The sequence below is a fragment of the Staurois parvus genome, unplaced genomic scaffold (genome assembly GCF_062004578.1).
Source record: "Staurois parvus isolate SC_StPar_1 unplaced genomic scaffold, SC_StPar_1.0 ptg000579l, whole genome shotgun sequence".
Taxonomy (NCBI): Eukaryota; Metazoa; Chordata; class Amphibia; order Anura; family Ranidae; genus Staurois; species Staurois parvus.
The window spans coordinates 2,039,077-2,056,977 of NW_028318375.1; the positions used below are offsets into that span (position 1 = coordinate 2,039,077).

Below are 17,901 nucleotides of genomic sequence, written 5' to 3' on the forward strand. Positions count from 1 at the left end.
CACTGTGCAGCCCGGCCCCCTTGTTTTCTCTCTCTCTATGAATGGAGAAGAGAGATACATTGTATCTCTCGAACTCCTGACACAGAGAGAGAAAAAAAAGTTTGTAAAAAAAAAAAAAAAAAAAAGATAAATAAATATTAAAAAAGAAAAGAAAAAATAAAGAAAAATACCTAGATCAAGGTTTGATCTAGTTCAGTACCAGGGTTAGTGTTTGGGTCAAGGTCAGGGTCAAAGGTCAGGGTCAAAGGTCAGGGTCAAGGGCAAAGGTCAGGGTCAAAGGTCAGGATTTAAAAAAAAAATTGGTATCAGTGTCAGTTAGTGTTAATGTCAATGTCAGTGACAGTGTGTTTTATATAAAAAAAAAAAGACAAAAACAAAATGCGCACTGTTGTTTCTGGACTGTACTACGGGTACAAACAACAAATAACATACACATGTATGGTATCGCTGCGATCGTCAAGAACTGGAGAATGTATTTTGAGTTGTTCTTTGGTGGTAGGTTATGGTGGTAACAAGAAACACACAGTTAAATTTAAAAAAATTATTTTTTTTACTATTTTGGCCCAGTTTTCCTTTAATAATAAAAAAAAAATTAGGAGCTATCCATGACCATTTACCACCAAATGAAAGCCCAATTTGTCCTGAAAAAAACAAGGTATAATCCACCTGGATGTACAAAGTAGTTGTGACGATATGTACGGTTTTACTAACATGTCAACGTTGCAGAATTGTGCTTAGGCATTTAGATTTGTTTTACCCTTAGGCATGAAGGGGTTAAATATTGTGTATGAACAATCTTTATTTACCATTTGTATCCAGCAAGTTGAGCTCCAGGCTAATTTCTCCTTTATATAAAGTTGAAATAACTGCTGGAGATCTGTCAGATGATCGACACAGCCTCTACCCTCTCTGCTCTGTTTATATGGTACTGTCTACATTTTCAGTTATATTGAGACAGTCAAAAAATAACATCAGAATGCTTTACAAAACTAGTATCATGGATGCCATCTGTATTTAATATATATTTGTAAAATAAATATTTTCCGTAAATTGTTAAAAAAGTATACTGTGTATAGTTAATTGTATAAGTAGCTGCTCTACTCTATTCTGTTGGCCAATATCATTTGGGTGCAGCTATTCTTATCTTTGTTTATTTCTGTTATGCTGTATTATCTTTTGACTTGACCAAAAAGGTTTTTTTTTAGCTATTTTTGAATGGCATTTTTACAAGTTTTTTTGTAACTGCAAATAAATAGCCTTATGGAGATGACTGGTAATATACCTAGAATGTACATGTCAATGCTGTGAACTGTACAGTTTAACGTGAAAGCAATTCTTGCTGTTTTCAAAAGACCGTTACTCTGCTTTTTCTTCTTAAAAAAACCACTGAAAACGTAAGTCACTGTTAATGAATGCAAAAATTCTCTCTGAGTTTCGCAGTCAATTGTTTTCTAATAGACAGTAAAAGCAGCTGTAACCCAATTAGCACAAGTGAACTCATCATTTTAGATAGAATTAAAGAGTGCAAATTGTTTTTTCACCTTTTGAGTCACATGCAAGTCTAGTATTATAACAATCTGTTCAAAGAGAATAAAACGTGTTTTTCAACCAACTGAAATGTAGCAGCCTACACCTAGTCATTGGTGTAAAAAAAAAAAAAAAAAAAAAAAAAAAGAAAAGCTAAGAAGGAACCTAATCGTTTTTCAGCAATGACCAGCAATTTGGCTGACCAGGTTCACAAACAAGGTCTTTCTATTTGAAAATAATTAGTACAGAGTTATTTTTACTCTACGAGACCTTGAAAACCTGCACTTGGGACAACTTCCATGGCGATAAGTTTCTAGTCTGGTAAACAATTTAGGAAAACAGAAAGGATTGATTAATCAATTATGGATCTTCTAACAGAACAGCATGTTGGAGCTATTTGGGGACACTTGTAGCATTTGTTAAACAATCTCTTTTCTTTAGTAAATAAAGTCCAGTTGATGTGTGATTCTGGAGTGCCATTCACATATAATCTTTATTATCCTCCATCTATAAACCACAGCTCCTCCAATTATTCTCAGTTCACTATAATATTATGGATCCCAAAGGCATGTTCATTTCAGTTCTAATCGCCCTTATCACTTGCCAGCCTCATTTCAAACATCAAACCACAACATCCAGATAAGTAGAAGAATACGCATTAAACTGACAGTATAAGCTGTGTTAAATTCTCTAGATAACAGCGTATTATAGACAAAGTAGTAAAACATGCAGACAGGATTGTATTCTTGATCCCTGCAGCAGAAAACATAACTGTATGGAATAAAAGTATGACGCCTGCATTGAAAAACATATATGGGGGTTATTTTCTAAAATTGGAGAGTATACAATCTGGTGTAGCTCTGCACAGAAACCAATCAGCTTTCAGGTTTTGTTGTCAAAGATTAACTGAACAAGCTTAAGTTAGAAGCCGACTGGCTACCATGCACAGCTGAACCAGATTCTGAGTGCTCCAGTTTTAGTATATCTCCCCCATAGCATAAGCACTGAAAAGAAAAATGTGCTTGTTGTTGCATTTGCACCCAACAAGGGCTGACCACAACTCATCTCTTGGATTACAAACAGGCAGGGACAGGTTCTACAACATGGAATCCCATGCTACGCAAGAATTCTACTGAAGAACAAACAAATGTAAATCCAGATTTAGGAAATTAGCTTATCAAACTGTCAGAAAAAAGAAAGATGGACTTTTGTATAGGGCAAGATTAAATAGCCAGAAAAATGAAAAATATCACAAATGAAGCAGTTAACCAGGTTCCACCTTTAACCAAAGGCTAAATTATGGATGGGCTAACCATTTACGAATATATAATACCAGGTACCAACCAAGTTTGAAGCGTCTTTCCAGTTATCTATTATATTTCCTTCACCCATTTGAACCTTTTTTTTTTGGGGGGGGGGGGGACTGCCAATACCTTACAATCTATAGAAAACAATTGACTAATTTATATGAACATACTGGGATTTTTTTTTCTTTTTACTAGTAATGGCAGCGATCAGCGACTTATAGTGGGACTGTGGTGGGAAATCTGCTACTGGGAGGAACTGACTTGGTGTCACTGACATCCCCAGTGACTCCAATATAGTGATCAATGCTAAAAAAAAAAAGCACTGACACTGTACTAGTGGCACTGGGCAGGAAAAGGTTAACATGTGGCACGATCAAAGGGTTAACTGTGTGCCGTTTTACTTTGCGCTGTGTTTGTGTGCTTCACTGTAAGCACACTGCTTTGGATGGATGTGCTGTGCACAGCCATCCAAAGCAGTGTGCATGAACTGACAAGGAGGAGAACTGTATTGTTTACATACAGTACTCCTCCCCGTCAGAGATGCTCGTGAATCACCGGGAGCCGGTGAGTAATCACCAGACAGGACCTGGTGATTTATGGTAGCGGATGGCGGCGCAGGATGGGCGCGTGCACTTGCTTAGCTGTGTAAACTTTGCTTCCACTCCTGGAACGTATGACATCATTTGTCTAGGTCTGGAACCAGGAAGTAAGTAAAGAAATGTAAAAACAGTTTTAAACAAGTAAATAAGATATATATTGCTATCTACTTACTAATGCTAGCAGCATAAGAATTCAAAATAGTCAATGTTAATTGAGAGAGTGAAGTTTCACTTCAAGCAAGCCATAGATTATTTGACTTTGCTTCCTTCCGCCATGGGTGGAAGGAAAGAAAATCGCTTGAATCCCCCATCAACACAGTCAGTGTTGGGAGAATCCTTTCTGCTGCACTATTGGGTTCTTCCGGCAGGGAGCCTTCCCTGCCATCAGAACATTACTGTTAGTGCCTATAGCCATTAGCCGTAATTGCATGTAAAAAATCTGAAAGCCTGATTGTACCCAAGTCGATCAATCGACCAGCCTGCCCATAGATGCATCGACTCTTGGTTTGTCTCTGTTGAACCAGATGAGATTTGATCCATCTATGGCTGGCTTTAGACAACTGTCACCAGAACAAATGTTTTCATTTTTCCTGCCTTTTAGTCCTGATGATATTGGTCCCCAGAACACATACAGATGGTGAATCTCCCTATCAGGAAAACATGATAAATGAACTACAATAGTTAACCATTAGGACATTGGGGAAGCAGCTACTGAAAATGTAGGCATGCAGTCATATGTAAGCAATACATTATAAATCATTTTAAGTAGTAATAGCCATTTTCAACATCAGTTATGTTTTGGCTATATTTTTAAATAATTTTAAAGAGCATCTTGACAAAAAAAGGTGTATGTGTATTATACATGGGGGCAGCCATATCTACTCAATATACTTGCAGGCTGTCCTTCCACATAAAACAGTTGTACAGTGGCTATACTTTACTATGTCTGTTTCAATCCAATGACGGCAACATACTCTCTAACTTATATATCCATAGTTAATATCAATCATTAACACAGAAGTGAATAGAAAAGGAAAGCGAAAAAATGTATATTCATATTTACACTTTTTTAGATATAGTGGAGCATGTGGTCTCCTCTCTTGTGACAGTGCTCAGCCCTTGCAGCCCAACGCTAGCCCATAGCACTGTCACAAGACAGTGACATCAACACCCCCTGGGTCATGGGCATTAACGATGTCAGCAATGGCTCAGATGAAGCAATCAATGACATTGGAATGCAGAAAAGGTGAGTATAATGGGGTTGGGGAGCCCTTTGGAGACACATTTTCACATCGCCTGTATGGGCGAGATGACGGTCTCTTTAAACCACTCTGAGCGACTTCTGTGTTTAGTCAGTTTAAAACTTTTAAACTCCAAACTGTTTACTGAATTTGATCTGCAGAGGTAATATAATGTTTTTTTCCTGGCACCTCAATTATTGTGATTTTTATTATTTCAGTCGCCTCATGGAAAATGCCACTTTGAACCAATTCACGCCAATGGCTTGGTAATAAATAGCGGATCCAAAGCTAAATCTGCTGTAAACACAGCCATAGCTTACCATAAAAACACAATGCTTCTGATTGTTATTTATTTCAAGCTGCACATGTTTTTTTCAAATGACTGTGCGGTTATACTAAAGCTGTGTTGCCAGTCACAATGTATAGTTGCCTGGATGCCAGTGACTTATTCATGGACTTGGCCTGTGGCCTTATACTTTTATATGATCACATAACCTTGCTCTTGGATTCTACAGTACGGATATAAAAGCTTTTTCTTTTTTTAACATCATTAAAACTGTTTTTAAATGCAACAAATGCTCTGAATGTTAAGTTATATAAATACCTTCACATTTAAAAGTTATAAAACTAAAAAAAAAACAAAAAGAAAAAAACAAAAAAGATACAATATGAACTCGTTTGCAAACATGAAGGTAAAACAATATCATACATAAAATCAGAGCCAGAGATAATATTACTCTGATCTGACAGCTAGGGATTGCTGCAAAGATTTCATTACAAGAGTTTTTTGGCTGCCAATGCAAACCTCCAGTTAGAATGATGTCTTGTATTATCAAGGATGACATTCATTCCTTATTCTTTGACCGCAATTGGTCTCTAACCTCTGTAGTCTGCAGTGAAACCCTAGACTGGTGGCATGGGGTAGGCTTTGGTTCCACATCTTGGCTTGGCCATCAGGTATATTTCTATGCCATCATCACCTAACAGTAGGGTTTAATTTCAAGCAATGGCATAACTTTGCTGCACAAATAATGTCAAGTTAGGCTCCATTCACACTAGTGCGACTCCAAAGTAGTGTGATTTTGAGTGTGACTTTGGAAATGCAACTTTGATGCAACTTTGGATAGGTGAGACTTGGACTTTGGCTTTGGCCAATAATAATGGACAACTGTTGCAAAAATGTCGCATGTATAACATTCAAGTGTGACTTTCCTGTGACTTTTGAGGGTTTACATTGCAGTCTATGGCACTCAAGTTGCATGAAAGTCAAAGCCAGAACCTTTATAAAGTCGCTGCGACTTTATGTCACACATATCTGAACAGTTGTCATTGAAAAACATGGGGTCTGACTTGTCATGCGACTTTAGAGTACAAAGTCACATGACAACGGGAAAGAATGTCACCAGCACACTAAGGATCTCCGATGTAGCCTTGCTGTAACTATGTGATCGCTTATTAAAGCTTTGGGACCCACATCGGAGATCTTAGGTGTGCTGGTGATATTCTTTCCCGTTGATTTTGATTGGTTCCAGCTGACGGTCACTGCAGCACCCGATGCATGACAAGTCGCACAAATGTAAATGGAGCCTTAAAGAGAAGTTAAAGCTGAGAAAAAAAAGTTGCCAGCAGGTATGTTTGTTTTGGTGGAATAGGCTATACTGTTGATTTACTTAAGGCAAATGGGCTGTCCAGTTTGTGTGGGAATTTTCACTCTGCAATGAAAGTTTCCCTTAGTTTAGTGAATGAGGTAAAGTTATACTGATCCAATCATGTGCAAGCAAATACAGGGGTTTTTTTTCTACATTTTCCTTGCAGGTTATTGGTATTCTTTTGCAAAGTGAATTTTCACCACATTCACTAAACTAAGGAAAAATCCCTTGCACAGTGAACAACCTATTTGTCTTTAGTAAATCAAACCCTACACATGTATCTTCTGGCAAAAACTCCTTAACTTATGTTTTTGCAATTTGTTTCTAGTTTTGAGAAAGGGATGAGATTTTAGAAACCTCATCAGGTTTTTCTTGCTATCCGTGTCCATTAGGGGGAATAATTCTTTCTATTTGACCTGGTAACCATTGTCACAGGTACTAAAAGTGATGGGAAAGTCCAAACATTTGAGTTGTCACCAAAACTGGAACAGAGCTGAAATCTTCCTAATGGGGACACTAGTCCTGACAACTGTTTAACCATAAATTCACACTTATTCAGATTTCAGTGCATTTTCCAGTTTGCAGAAATGCACTGTAGTCCATTTAGTATGAATTCCTATGGCTCTAGTTTACATCTGTGTACTTTGGGCTGGTGCCTTTTTTGGAAAGGGTCGGGGACTTTTTTCCCACAGCAGATTGCGTGTAATAGACTTCAATGGACCCGCACCAAAAATGTTGCATGTTTGCCACATTTCTGATGCTTTTTTTTTTGCTAATAGAAAAGTATGAGAGTGCTGTTAATTGGATACAACTTTACACTCTCGGGCACTCAAGCAGCATCATAGTATTTTTCGTACAACTTTCTGATCGTGTGTACTAGACTGAACAGTTACCTCTAACCCTGACATTTAACCCTAACCTTAGCCCTTAACCCTTAACATGCTACTTTGGTCACATAAAGGTTCCTGCACTACTTTGATGCTACTCTGATGCTAGTTGAATGCCAGAACATGTAAAGTCTCATCAAAGTCACACTACATAAAAAGGAACTGTCATACTTTTCAATTAGCAGAAAAAAAAAAAAAAAGCAGCAAAAATGTGTGTTAAAAAATGCAAAATGCACCGCAAAATGTACCGAAAAACCGCATAAACTGCAACCTACATAGATGTGAACCTAGCCTAAGAGGGGATTTCTCTCCATTTTCTGTTGACAGGAAGTGAAGTGAAATCCCCCCTATAGAACACAGACAGCAATAAAAACCTGCCATGGGTTTTAACCCTTTCATATTCTATCCACAACTAATTAAAAAATGACTATTTACAGGTGAAACACTAAAAATTAGAATATCGTGCAAAAGTTAATTTATTTCAGTAATGCAACTTAAAAAGTGAAACTAATATATGAGATAGACTCATTACATGCAAAGCAAGATAGTTCAAGCCGTGATTTGTCATCATTGTGATTATGGCTTACAGCTCATGAAAACCCCAAATCCACAATCTCAGAAAATTAGAATATTACATGCAATCAATAAAACAAGGATTGTTCATAGAACAATATCGGACCTCTGAAAAGTAGAAGCATGCATATGTACTCAGTACTTGGTTTGGGCCCCTTTTGCAGCAATTACTGCCTCAATGCGGCATGGCATGGAAGCTATCAGCCTGTGGCACTGCTGAGGTGTTATGGAAGACCAGGATGCTTCAATAGCGGCCTTCAGCTCTTCTGCATTGTTCGGTCCCATGTCTCTCATCTTTCTCTTGGCAATGCCCCACAGATTCTCTATAGGGTTCAGGTCAGGCGAGTTTGCTGGCCAATCAAGCACAGTAATCCGACGGTCATTGAACCAGGTTTTGGTGCTTTTGGCAGTGTAGGCAGGTGCAAAATCCTGCTGGAAAATGAAGTCAGCATCCCCAAAAAACCCATCTGCGGAAGGAAGCATGAAGTGCTCCAAAATCTCTTGGTAGACGGCTGTGTTGACCCTGGACTTCATGAAGCACAGTGGACCAACACCAGCAGGTGACATGGCTCCCCAAATCAACACATACTGTGGAAACTTACACTGGACTTTAAGCATCTTGCAGTGTGTGCCTCTCCATTCTTCCTCCATACTCTGGGTCCTTGGTTTCCAAATGAGATGCAAAAGTTGCTCTCATCAGAAAAGAGGACTTTGGACCACTGAGCAACAGACCAGGTCTGTTTTTCTTTAGCCCAGGTAAGACACTTCTGACGTTGTTTGTTGTTCAGGAGTGGCTTGACAAGAGGAATACGACATTTGAAGCCCATGTCCAGGATACGTCTGTGTGTGGTGGCTCTTGATGCACTGACTCCAGCCTCAGTCCACTCCTTGTGAAAGTCCCCAACACTTTTGAATGGCCTTTTCCTGACAATCCTCTCCAGGCTGCGGTCATCCCTGCTGCTTGTGCACCTTTTTCTTCCACGCTTTTCCCTTCCACATAACTTTCTATTAATGTGCTTTGATACAGCACTTTGGGAACATCCAACTTCTTTTGCAATTACCTTTTGAGGCTTTCCCTCCTTATGGAGAGTGTCAATGATGGTTTTCTGCACAACTGTCAGGTCACCAGTCTTTCCCATGATTGTGATTCCTACTGAACCAGACTGAGAGACCATTTAAAGGCTCAGGAACCCTTTGCAGGTGTTATGGCTTAATTAGCTGATTAGAGTGGGACACTTTGAGCCTAGAATATTGCACCTTTTCACAATATTCTAATTTTCTGAGATTGTGGATTTGGGGTTTTCATGAGCTGTAAGCCATAATCATCACAATGATGACAAATCACGGCTTGAACTATCTTGCTTTGCATGTAATGAGTATCTCATATATTAGTTTCACCTTTTAAGTTGCATTACTGAAATAAATGAACTTTTGCACGATATTCTAATTTTTTGAATTTCACTTGTATATATCTAGACTATTTATCTACTGCCTTTTTAAGAGTCTTAATCATACTAGTACAGCAAATATTCATTTGTGGCAAGGAAATCAACAGCTTTAATGGTGGTTTTAATAAATCCTTCTAACTCGCAGAATTACATTATTGTACAATCCAGGCACTGTCTTTTAAACCAACATTAAAGGGACAAGAAATGTAGAATGCTAAAAGGCAGTATTAATCATACAATTTTACTTACCAGTCCTCTGACATTGTACTATCTTCTCATAAACAATATCTGCATTCTCAATTAGTGCCTTGCTGCTTTGAATTATCTGTGGATTAAAACAACACAAAGTGTAAAATAAAATCAATAAAAAAAATATACACTACATGTGTACATGCTGAAAATTAAAGTTTTAAAAAGGATTAATCTGTAGTAACAAAAGGGGACGCTGGAAGAAATATTTTTAGCTTCTTTATGAATAATGGATAGCTTTCTTCAAGCTCTGTTCACAATGGAATGGTTCAAAATCAGAGATTTAATTTAATTCTTCTTTATGTATAAAAGGTACACCACTCCTCACACAATGGAGCCTGGAGAAATCTCTTAGTACATTATTTCTTCAAACAGTGCTTTTTTTAAAGCTTGATGCAAAACAATGCTACAGGGATAAACCCAACATCTGTTTGTTTTAAGAAGAATACTTAGCAGAAACTAGAACATATAGAGATTGGTTAAGATTTCAGGTAGGTGGAGGTGTTGCTCCTGACAACAAACCTAATTCCAACTGTCATTCTACTAGGGCAGTTTAGAAAACTAAAAACATCTGATTGGTTGTCTTGGGTAACACATTATTTTCTACTTCAGATGATGTCATATAATATCCAAATGCTATGTAGTAAATCAAAAGATCAGTAATAGCTGCTGCTGCAAGGCACCCATATGCGGGATACAAAGATTATCCACAGGGAATCAACAGATATTTCAGCATATGGCAAATAATACCTAAAACAATTTAACTACTCATTTTAAAAGGTAAATCCAGCTAAACATGTAAATAAACACTCAAAGACATATAATTTAAGTTTAGCAAGGTTTCCTAATGACCCTAGAATTATCTCAAGGGTTCCTGTAGGGTAAAAAGCTTGAGAGAGGTTGTATTACACTATGCACATTCATAGCATAACTGAGGTGGACATCAATAGTCCTGTATTACTTTTGCAGGTAAACCGTTCATGTATATGTCTTTGATAATAATACATTTTATTCAATTATGTAATCAAACCAAAAACACTGAAATTTGAAATAGAGTTCCAAGTTCGCACATCACGGAGCTCAGTCACAGAATCGTTTTCAGTGTCTGATGACGAATTTCCCCACAAATCATTATTGCTTAATTCTGCAAGTGGTTCTGATTTACTATCGCTGTTCTCTAGCTGGTCTAAAACCGCTTTTGATCTAAAGGGACGCTTTTTGGATGCCATGGACGTTTCTCAGTTTCCAGGCAGAAAACTACTGTTCTTTCTACTGTTCTTTCTGCCTGGAAACTGAGAAACGTCCATGGCATCCAAAAAGCGTCCCTTTAGATCAAAAGCGGTTTTAGACCAGCTAGAGAACAGCGATAGTAAATCAGAACCACTTGCAGAACTAAGCAATAATGATTTGTGGGGAAATTCGTCATCAGACACTGAAAACGATTCTGTGACTGAGCTCCGTGATGTGTGAACTTGGAACTCTATTTCAAATTTCAGTATTTTTGGTTTGATTACATAATTGAATAAAATGTATTATTATCAAAGACATATACATGAACGGTTTACCTGCAAAAGTAATACAGGACTATTGATGTCCACCTCAGTTATGCTATGAATGTGCATAGTGTAATACAACCTCTCTCAAGCTTTTTACCCTACAGGAACCCTTGAGATAATTCTAGGGTCATTAGGAAACCTTGCTAAACTTAAATTATCTATACTGCATATATTCAACAAAATAATTATGCAATGATATGAATAATACTGGCCAACAAAGCAGACCATAAAATCTGAAGAGGCCCTTAGACTAGTCAACAGTAGAAAAGTATCCCCTTGCACTGGAGCTCAGTGGCAAAATGCCAACCTACATTGGTGGCCAGTGGAGAATTGCCCCCTTACATTGGTAGTCAGTGGAGAATTGCCCCCTTACATTGGTAGTCAGTGTAAAACTGCCCCTTACATTGGTGCTTTGTGGCGAAAATACCCCCTTACTTTGGTAGTCCATTGGGAAATGCCCCCATACATTGGTGGTCAATGGAAAATGCCACTTTATATTGGCAGTGGAAAAAAATCCTACTTGCATTTATTGTCAGTGCAGAAGTGACCCCTTACATTGGTGGTCATTGTATGTGGGGGATGAATCTGTCATTTTCTGTTGGTCAAGAAAGCCATTGGTAACCACTGAAGGAGCCCGAGCTGGGAATGCCTGGTTTAATACAATGGTTTTCAGTATTAGAAGCTTTCCATTGAGTTTTTAGGCAAGAAAGTTTTCTTATTTGGAAGTGGGGTCTAGTGTCACGAGAGGGCAGGGCTTACGGTCAACTTGGAGAGAAATCGAGACCATGTGTGCAGCTTGGACCCAGGATCCAAGGGGCTCCCTAAGGATACAGGGATTGATTGCAAGACTAACAAAAGTGCTCATACCTGCACTTCAGTGCTGTTGTTACCTTTGGAAACTTTTTACTCTGGATCAAGTTCACTATAACACCCAAAATCTAAATTTTAAACCCTAAACCTTACCTCAGCCATACTGGATTTTAGCCTAATAATAATTGAACTACTTCAAACCTACATTTACCTTCTCAGGACCAATAGCGCTTTTTTCTTTAGCGAGATTTACTATGCTGAGTTCCTGGTGTTGGAGATCACGGTTTTGTGCCCAGCATATGGGGTGTGACTGCGTTTTTCAGTCTTTCTCACTGTCCCATCCCCAACCTGCTCTTTGGACCTCAGGAGGGAATCAGCACACTGATGGTGGACTTCCCAAGATCTTGCCCTAAATCTATCTCAATTACAATAGAATGGGGATAGAATGATAGCTATAATGTTTGGAGTTTTCCTTTAAATCTAAAGTGCTGGGATCACAGGAAATGTTTATTCAGAAAACAAAAAAAAAAACAGTGTTTTTTAATATGATCTCTTTTTGAATTCATCTTCTGTTGCACCTGACATTTTATTTATCTTCTAGGAGTTTCAGATTAATTATACACTTTGTAAAAGTGGCTCCTTCTGTGCAATTACAAGCTGAAAGTAATCATCAGTCATGCATTTACACTCCTTAATGTCTTGCTGAAAAACATAGCATCCTCGGTACCGTCTTTGATGACAGTGAAAGCTTTAGTAGCACGTCTGCAGCTAAAAAAAAAAAAAGGTGAGAGCTGGAAAAGGTGACTGCAGTTCACTTCTTAATGCAAAAGCCTGAAAGAGAACTCCTAGTAAAAAATCAGTAATTCCTATTGGGACCCATAAAAAAACTGAGAATAGATCAAGCGATACTTGACCAGGGGCGAACTGACAACTCATGGGGCCCCCCGGCAATAGGGGATCATGGGGCCCCTGTGTCCTTGCCCAAACTAAAAAAAAGCCTATGAAAAAGGTACCAGGGGCATCTCATGGGGTCCCCTACTGACCCTGGGCTGTGCCCGAGTTTCCCAATGGTCAGTCCGCCTCTGTACTTGACATGGTCATTTAAAGGGATTTTGATCAAATTAGACAATTTATTAGATCAGGCTGTATTGGTCTTCCATCAGTTTAAGAAATATGATTCTTTCATAACAATTATCGCTGTATTAAGCCATGACATTGTGTTATATGTTATTACAGCATTAAAGGCCATCGGTACTGTCCAATTAAAGCTAAATACATTTGGTTGGCAAGAACACAATGGGTAGTAAGGGTTTTTCTATGTTTTTACTATGTGCCACAGAGAAGAACTACTGTTATCTGTTTGTAAGCAGCTGTCTCTCTGCAGCTGCCTGAGATGATCAACCACTGAGTCAGAACTACAGCTCTCCAATCAGTAAAGTTCATGCCTACTGCTGATGAACAAGTGGTAACTTCGACACAGCAAAGGGAGGTTGGATCATTGTAGAAAAATTACTACTGCAACAAACTGGCAGGAAGGCAATGTAGATTTGCAGGTATATTTAAGCCCCCTTGCGGTATTCCCGAGTGTAGCTCGGGGTTAAGTTTCAGTACCAGAAGCGGTAACCCCAAGCTACACTCGTGATTACACTGCAGCATTGCTCTAGGATCCCTGGATCACTTACCTTGTCCCGCACTGTCCTCCCACTGCATCCCCGGCCATGTCCTCCGGCCGATGCCGGCATCCGTCTTCCGGGTTCCGTTCCATGCGAGCGTTGGGATGTATGGGGGACGGAACCGGTGGGAGATTCAAAAATGTCAAAATTTTACATACGCATAACACACTGATATTACATTACTGTATCAAAGCATTTCACATACATTTTGTCCCTAGTGCTTTGTCCTGTGCCCTGCCTGCATTTCTACTGTTCTTTCTGCCTGGAAACTGAGAAACGTCCATGGCATCCAAAAAGCGTCCCTTTAGATCAAAAGCGGTTTTAGACCAGCTAGAGAACAGCGATAGTAAATCAGAACCACTTGCAGAACTAAGCAATAATGATTTGTGGGGAAATTCGTCATCAGACACTGAAAACGATTCTGTGACTGAGCTCCGTGATGTGCGAACTTGGAACTCTATTTCAAATTTCAGTGTTTTTGGTTTGATTACATAATTGAATAAAATGTATTATTATTTTTTATGATTGTTTATTATTTTATAATTTATGATTTCGTGTTTCAAATTTTATCATACTGGGGATGTTTACTAGACTCTTGTTCGGACAGATTTCAGTGAGTTATTCCTAAGAATTACAGGCCTACAATAAAAAAACAACATATTTCCATTGAAAACAATGTACCGCTTTGAGCACAGAAATACTGATATAATCATACCGCTAGGGAGATTAAATCGCAAAAGTGTCTAAATAGAAGTGAAAAGTTAGTAGCTAGAACAGTTCCAGTAAATGTCTGACCACTTTAATACAAAGAAATATATTAATATAAAGTAATAAAAAGTTTTTTTTTCATTGGTACTGTTCACTTCAGTGAAATAATAACACACTGGGGTTGATTTACTAAAGGTAAATATACTGCGCACTGCAAGTGCAGTTGCTTTAGATCCAAGGGGAAGCTCTGAAATGACGGGAAGCTCTGCTGATTTCTTTCATCCAATCATGTGCAAGCAAATATGATGTTTTTTTTATTTTCCGTGCATGTTCCCCTCAGATCTAGAGCAGCTGCCCTTTCCGTGCACTTGCAGTGCAAAGCCTATTTGTCTTTAGTAGTAAATCTTGGATACCAGGTCTTCAGATGGAATCCTAAAGAGGGCCAATTGCCAATGGGTATTGTAACAGTATGAATCTCCACTAAATATGTTATAAATGTGCCACCTTATTTGTCAGACTATTCACCCCACTATTTATCTAGAATATCTCTCACTGGGGCTATGCTTTTGCCTTCAGAGACTTCTCGACTTCTCATCTCCTCCTTGACCTCCTGGGATATCCTTACACACATCTCAGGAGGCTAAAGGAGAAGGGACACGAAGTGCCCCATGTGGGATCTAAGGAGACAGATGTCAGAGAACAAGATGGAAGTGCACGATCTGGCCTGTGGCAGTGGATTGGTGGATCACAGCAACACAACGCTGGATTTGTTAGGCAGGTAATTATGTTTTCTGGTGAGAATCCAGAATAACAGGAAAGAGGGGATATGAAAATAAAAAAGTGGGGTGAAGTTCCTCTTTAAGCCTAACTTCCTAATCTTAGGCCCCCTTTCACACTAGTGAACTGCTCAGGTCTGTCTGTCTGTTTTTCAGGCAATCCAATCTCCTCTATAGAGAGGCGGATGTAAAAGGACACGTGTCCATTTACACCCGTCTAAATCTGATCCTATCCACTAAAAACAGATGGATGGGGGTCTGTACCCCATCTGTCTAGTGGAGCAGGTCGGATGGCAGTTGGCTGTAAACGGACAGGCAGTCTGTTTACGTCCGACTGCCTACAGAGGACAACGGGCTGGGTCAGCTCTGCATAAGTGGAGTGGATATGGGCCAGCCATCTGCTTGTTCAGCGGGGATCAACAGACAGATCCCTCACTGAGCAAGCGAACTCAAATGGAGCCCTCCCTTTGTACAAGGGGCCTAATTCTACCCTATTCAGACCCCTAAACGAATTACCAACATTAAGTAACCCCTTCTCCTGCAGACCAATCCTGTCCTGTGCCAGGAGCCATTCTGATCTACAAAAGATCACATTGAAACCAGCCAATCTCTTCGGGTTAAAAGCTACTGATCGATTATAAATGGCATCAGCAACAATACATCCAAGTAAACATTACTCTATTTTATGATACAAATCAATATTCAGACAGATCTCTCAAATGCTTCAGCAAAACCCAAATGGGCATGTAAACTAGCCCTAAGATTACATAGATGAGGGAAGTTTCCTAAAGCTGGTGTGCATGTTAAGGCAGCCTTTCTCAACCAGGGTGCCAAGGCACCCTGGGGAGCCTTGAGGCTTCTTCAGGGGTGCCTTGGCAAAATGTCTAAAAATTGCTTTAAATTTGTACAAAAGTCAGCAGGTGGAACAAGCCTGCCTTTTAGTTACACAAAGCCACAGGTTTTCATTGTGCACCATTATGACCTTCTAGTTGCTGGTGTCCTGAAAACCAATGACATCATCAGTTGATAAGGAAGATGTCAGGTGCCTGCACAGCATCCTAGTTTGACCCTCCCCTGCCCCTCTTCATCAGTGCTGGGGTCACATTAGCTCCTGAGGGAGAAGAGAAACACTGGAATACTACTCCGTACCAGTGTGCAAAAGTGTATTTGCTTTAGAAGAATTCACCTCTAATGTTGGATGTCCTACATGTGTGGATTTTGCTTCGTTATATAAAATTATTAGAATAGTTTTCACATTTTAGAATGGGGTGCTCTTTTAAAATTATGGACCATCTTGAGGCACCCCATTTCAGAATGAGGTGCCTCAAGACTGTCCATAATTTTAACGGGTGCCTCTGGACTGTCCATAATTTTAACGGGTGCCTTGACTGTAAAAAGGTGGAGAAACACTGTGTTAAGCTATGTTGATCTACAGCATAGACTGATAGTCATTTCCCCCTCAGACTCTAAATGGCAACATCAGGCCTGTCTCTGGAAGCACTTTCATTCCACCTATTATGAATTACATGAATACAGTACAAAATATCATTCTGTAAGAGCGGTTTCAGTGCCCACACAGCAACTCAAGCCAGTTATTATATATTGGATTTAAACTTAGAAGAATAATGACCTTCCTGTGGCCTTTCTTCCATCGAAAGGCAGTTTGTGAAAGTAATAATTCTTCACATTTCCCTGCAGGATGCTACATAAATGTTATGCTGCACAGTTTTAAGGATGTGAGGGTATATGGTTAACCACATTCCTTTTGTTACATTTAAAACATGTAATGGTGTGAGCAAGGTATTATTTTTGGATACTGAGATTCATGGAACTGCCATTGTTACTTAGGGATTAGAATAAATAGTAAGAAAGCAGTCCCTTAGGAGAAACACTTGGCTTAATTTATTTAAATGTAATGCTTGCGTGCTATACATCTAATAAACACATGTTTTCTTTTCAGAGACTGTTCAAGCCTTCTCTTTAAAGTATTACATCTGATAAGACATCTCTTGTTATCTGGCATCACAAATATGTCAGTCCAGGAACACCTGATATTTTAGGTATAGGCATAGCTGGATAAGCTGAGGCAGGCTTTGGCTTCTTATACAGAGCGAATCCCAATCCTGGAGTTTGAATGTTCTCCCTTTGCTTGCACGGGTTTTCATCCAGGTACTCTGGTTTCCTCCCACATCTATATTGGCTATAGTATGTGTATGCATGTGAGATAGAGCCCTTAGATTGTTAGCTCTTGAAGGCAGGAACTAATGTGAAGGTACAATATGTAATAAGCTGCATAAATTGTTGGCACTATATAAATGCCTGTAATAAATAAACATACTGTACATCTTGGATAACAAAAAGGGTCTTCCCCCAGCCCAATCCGGGTACTGAGAGGGAAACAAAAACAGGGACTTTACATGTGCCACAAGAAGAACATAAAGAAGATATACAAAGTCTTTATTGATACAATATAAAACATAATGAAAAAGATAATCATATCCGAAATGTACATGATGAAAATGCTTTCAAGGGTAATTCCACTTTCATGGGAAAAAAAGTTAGCAAATGAAAAAAAATAATATAGCATATACAATTGTGACTCAAGTCATATTGTAATGTTATTAAAAGTTCCCTTTACTTTTCAATTTGTAGAGCTGTAATTTTCTGTAAAATGCAATGCATATGGCTATCTGGAGGCGTTCTGTACACAGACGGTGTACAGAATGCTCCCTGAAAATGTCATTTCCGCTTGAGTGATTGGCCCACGGATTGTCCCCAAAGAATGTTTGGAGCATGAAATATGGACTTTATAGGCACATAGACTATGCACCATTTGTTATATTTAAAAGAGTATTTATTGACAAAGCCTTAAAACCCAGAAGTCTACACTGAGATCCA

The 17,901-nt window shown here is 38.9% G+C and overlaps 1 protein-coding gene across 1 annotated transcript in view; it reads right to left on the minus strand.

Annotated features, from left to right (window-relative positions):
• Positions 1 to 17,901, minus strand: part of PLCL2 (phospholipase C like 2) — a 279,318-nt gene that overhangs the window by 27,326 nt on the left and 234,091 nt on the right. Inside the window, exon 5 of the mRNA XM_089692224.1 lies at positions 9,481 to 9,556. Coding sequence (XP_089548350.1) covers positions 9,481 to 9,556 — 76 coding nt within the window. The remainder of the gene's footprint in view (positions 1 to 9,480; positions 9,557 to 17,901) is intronic.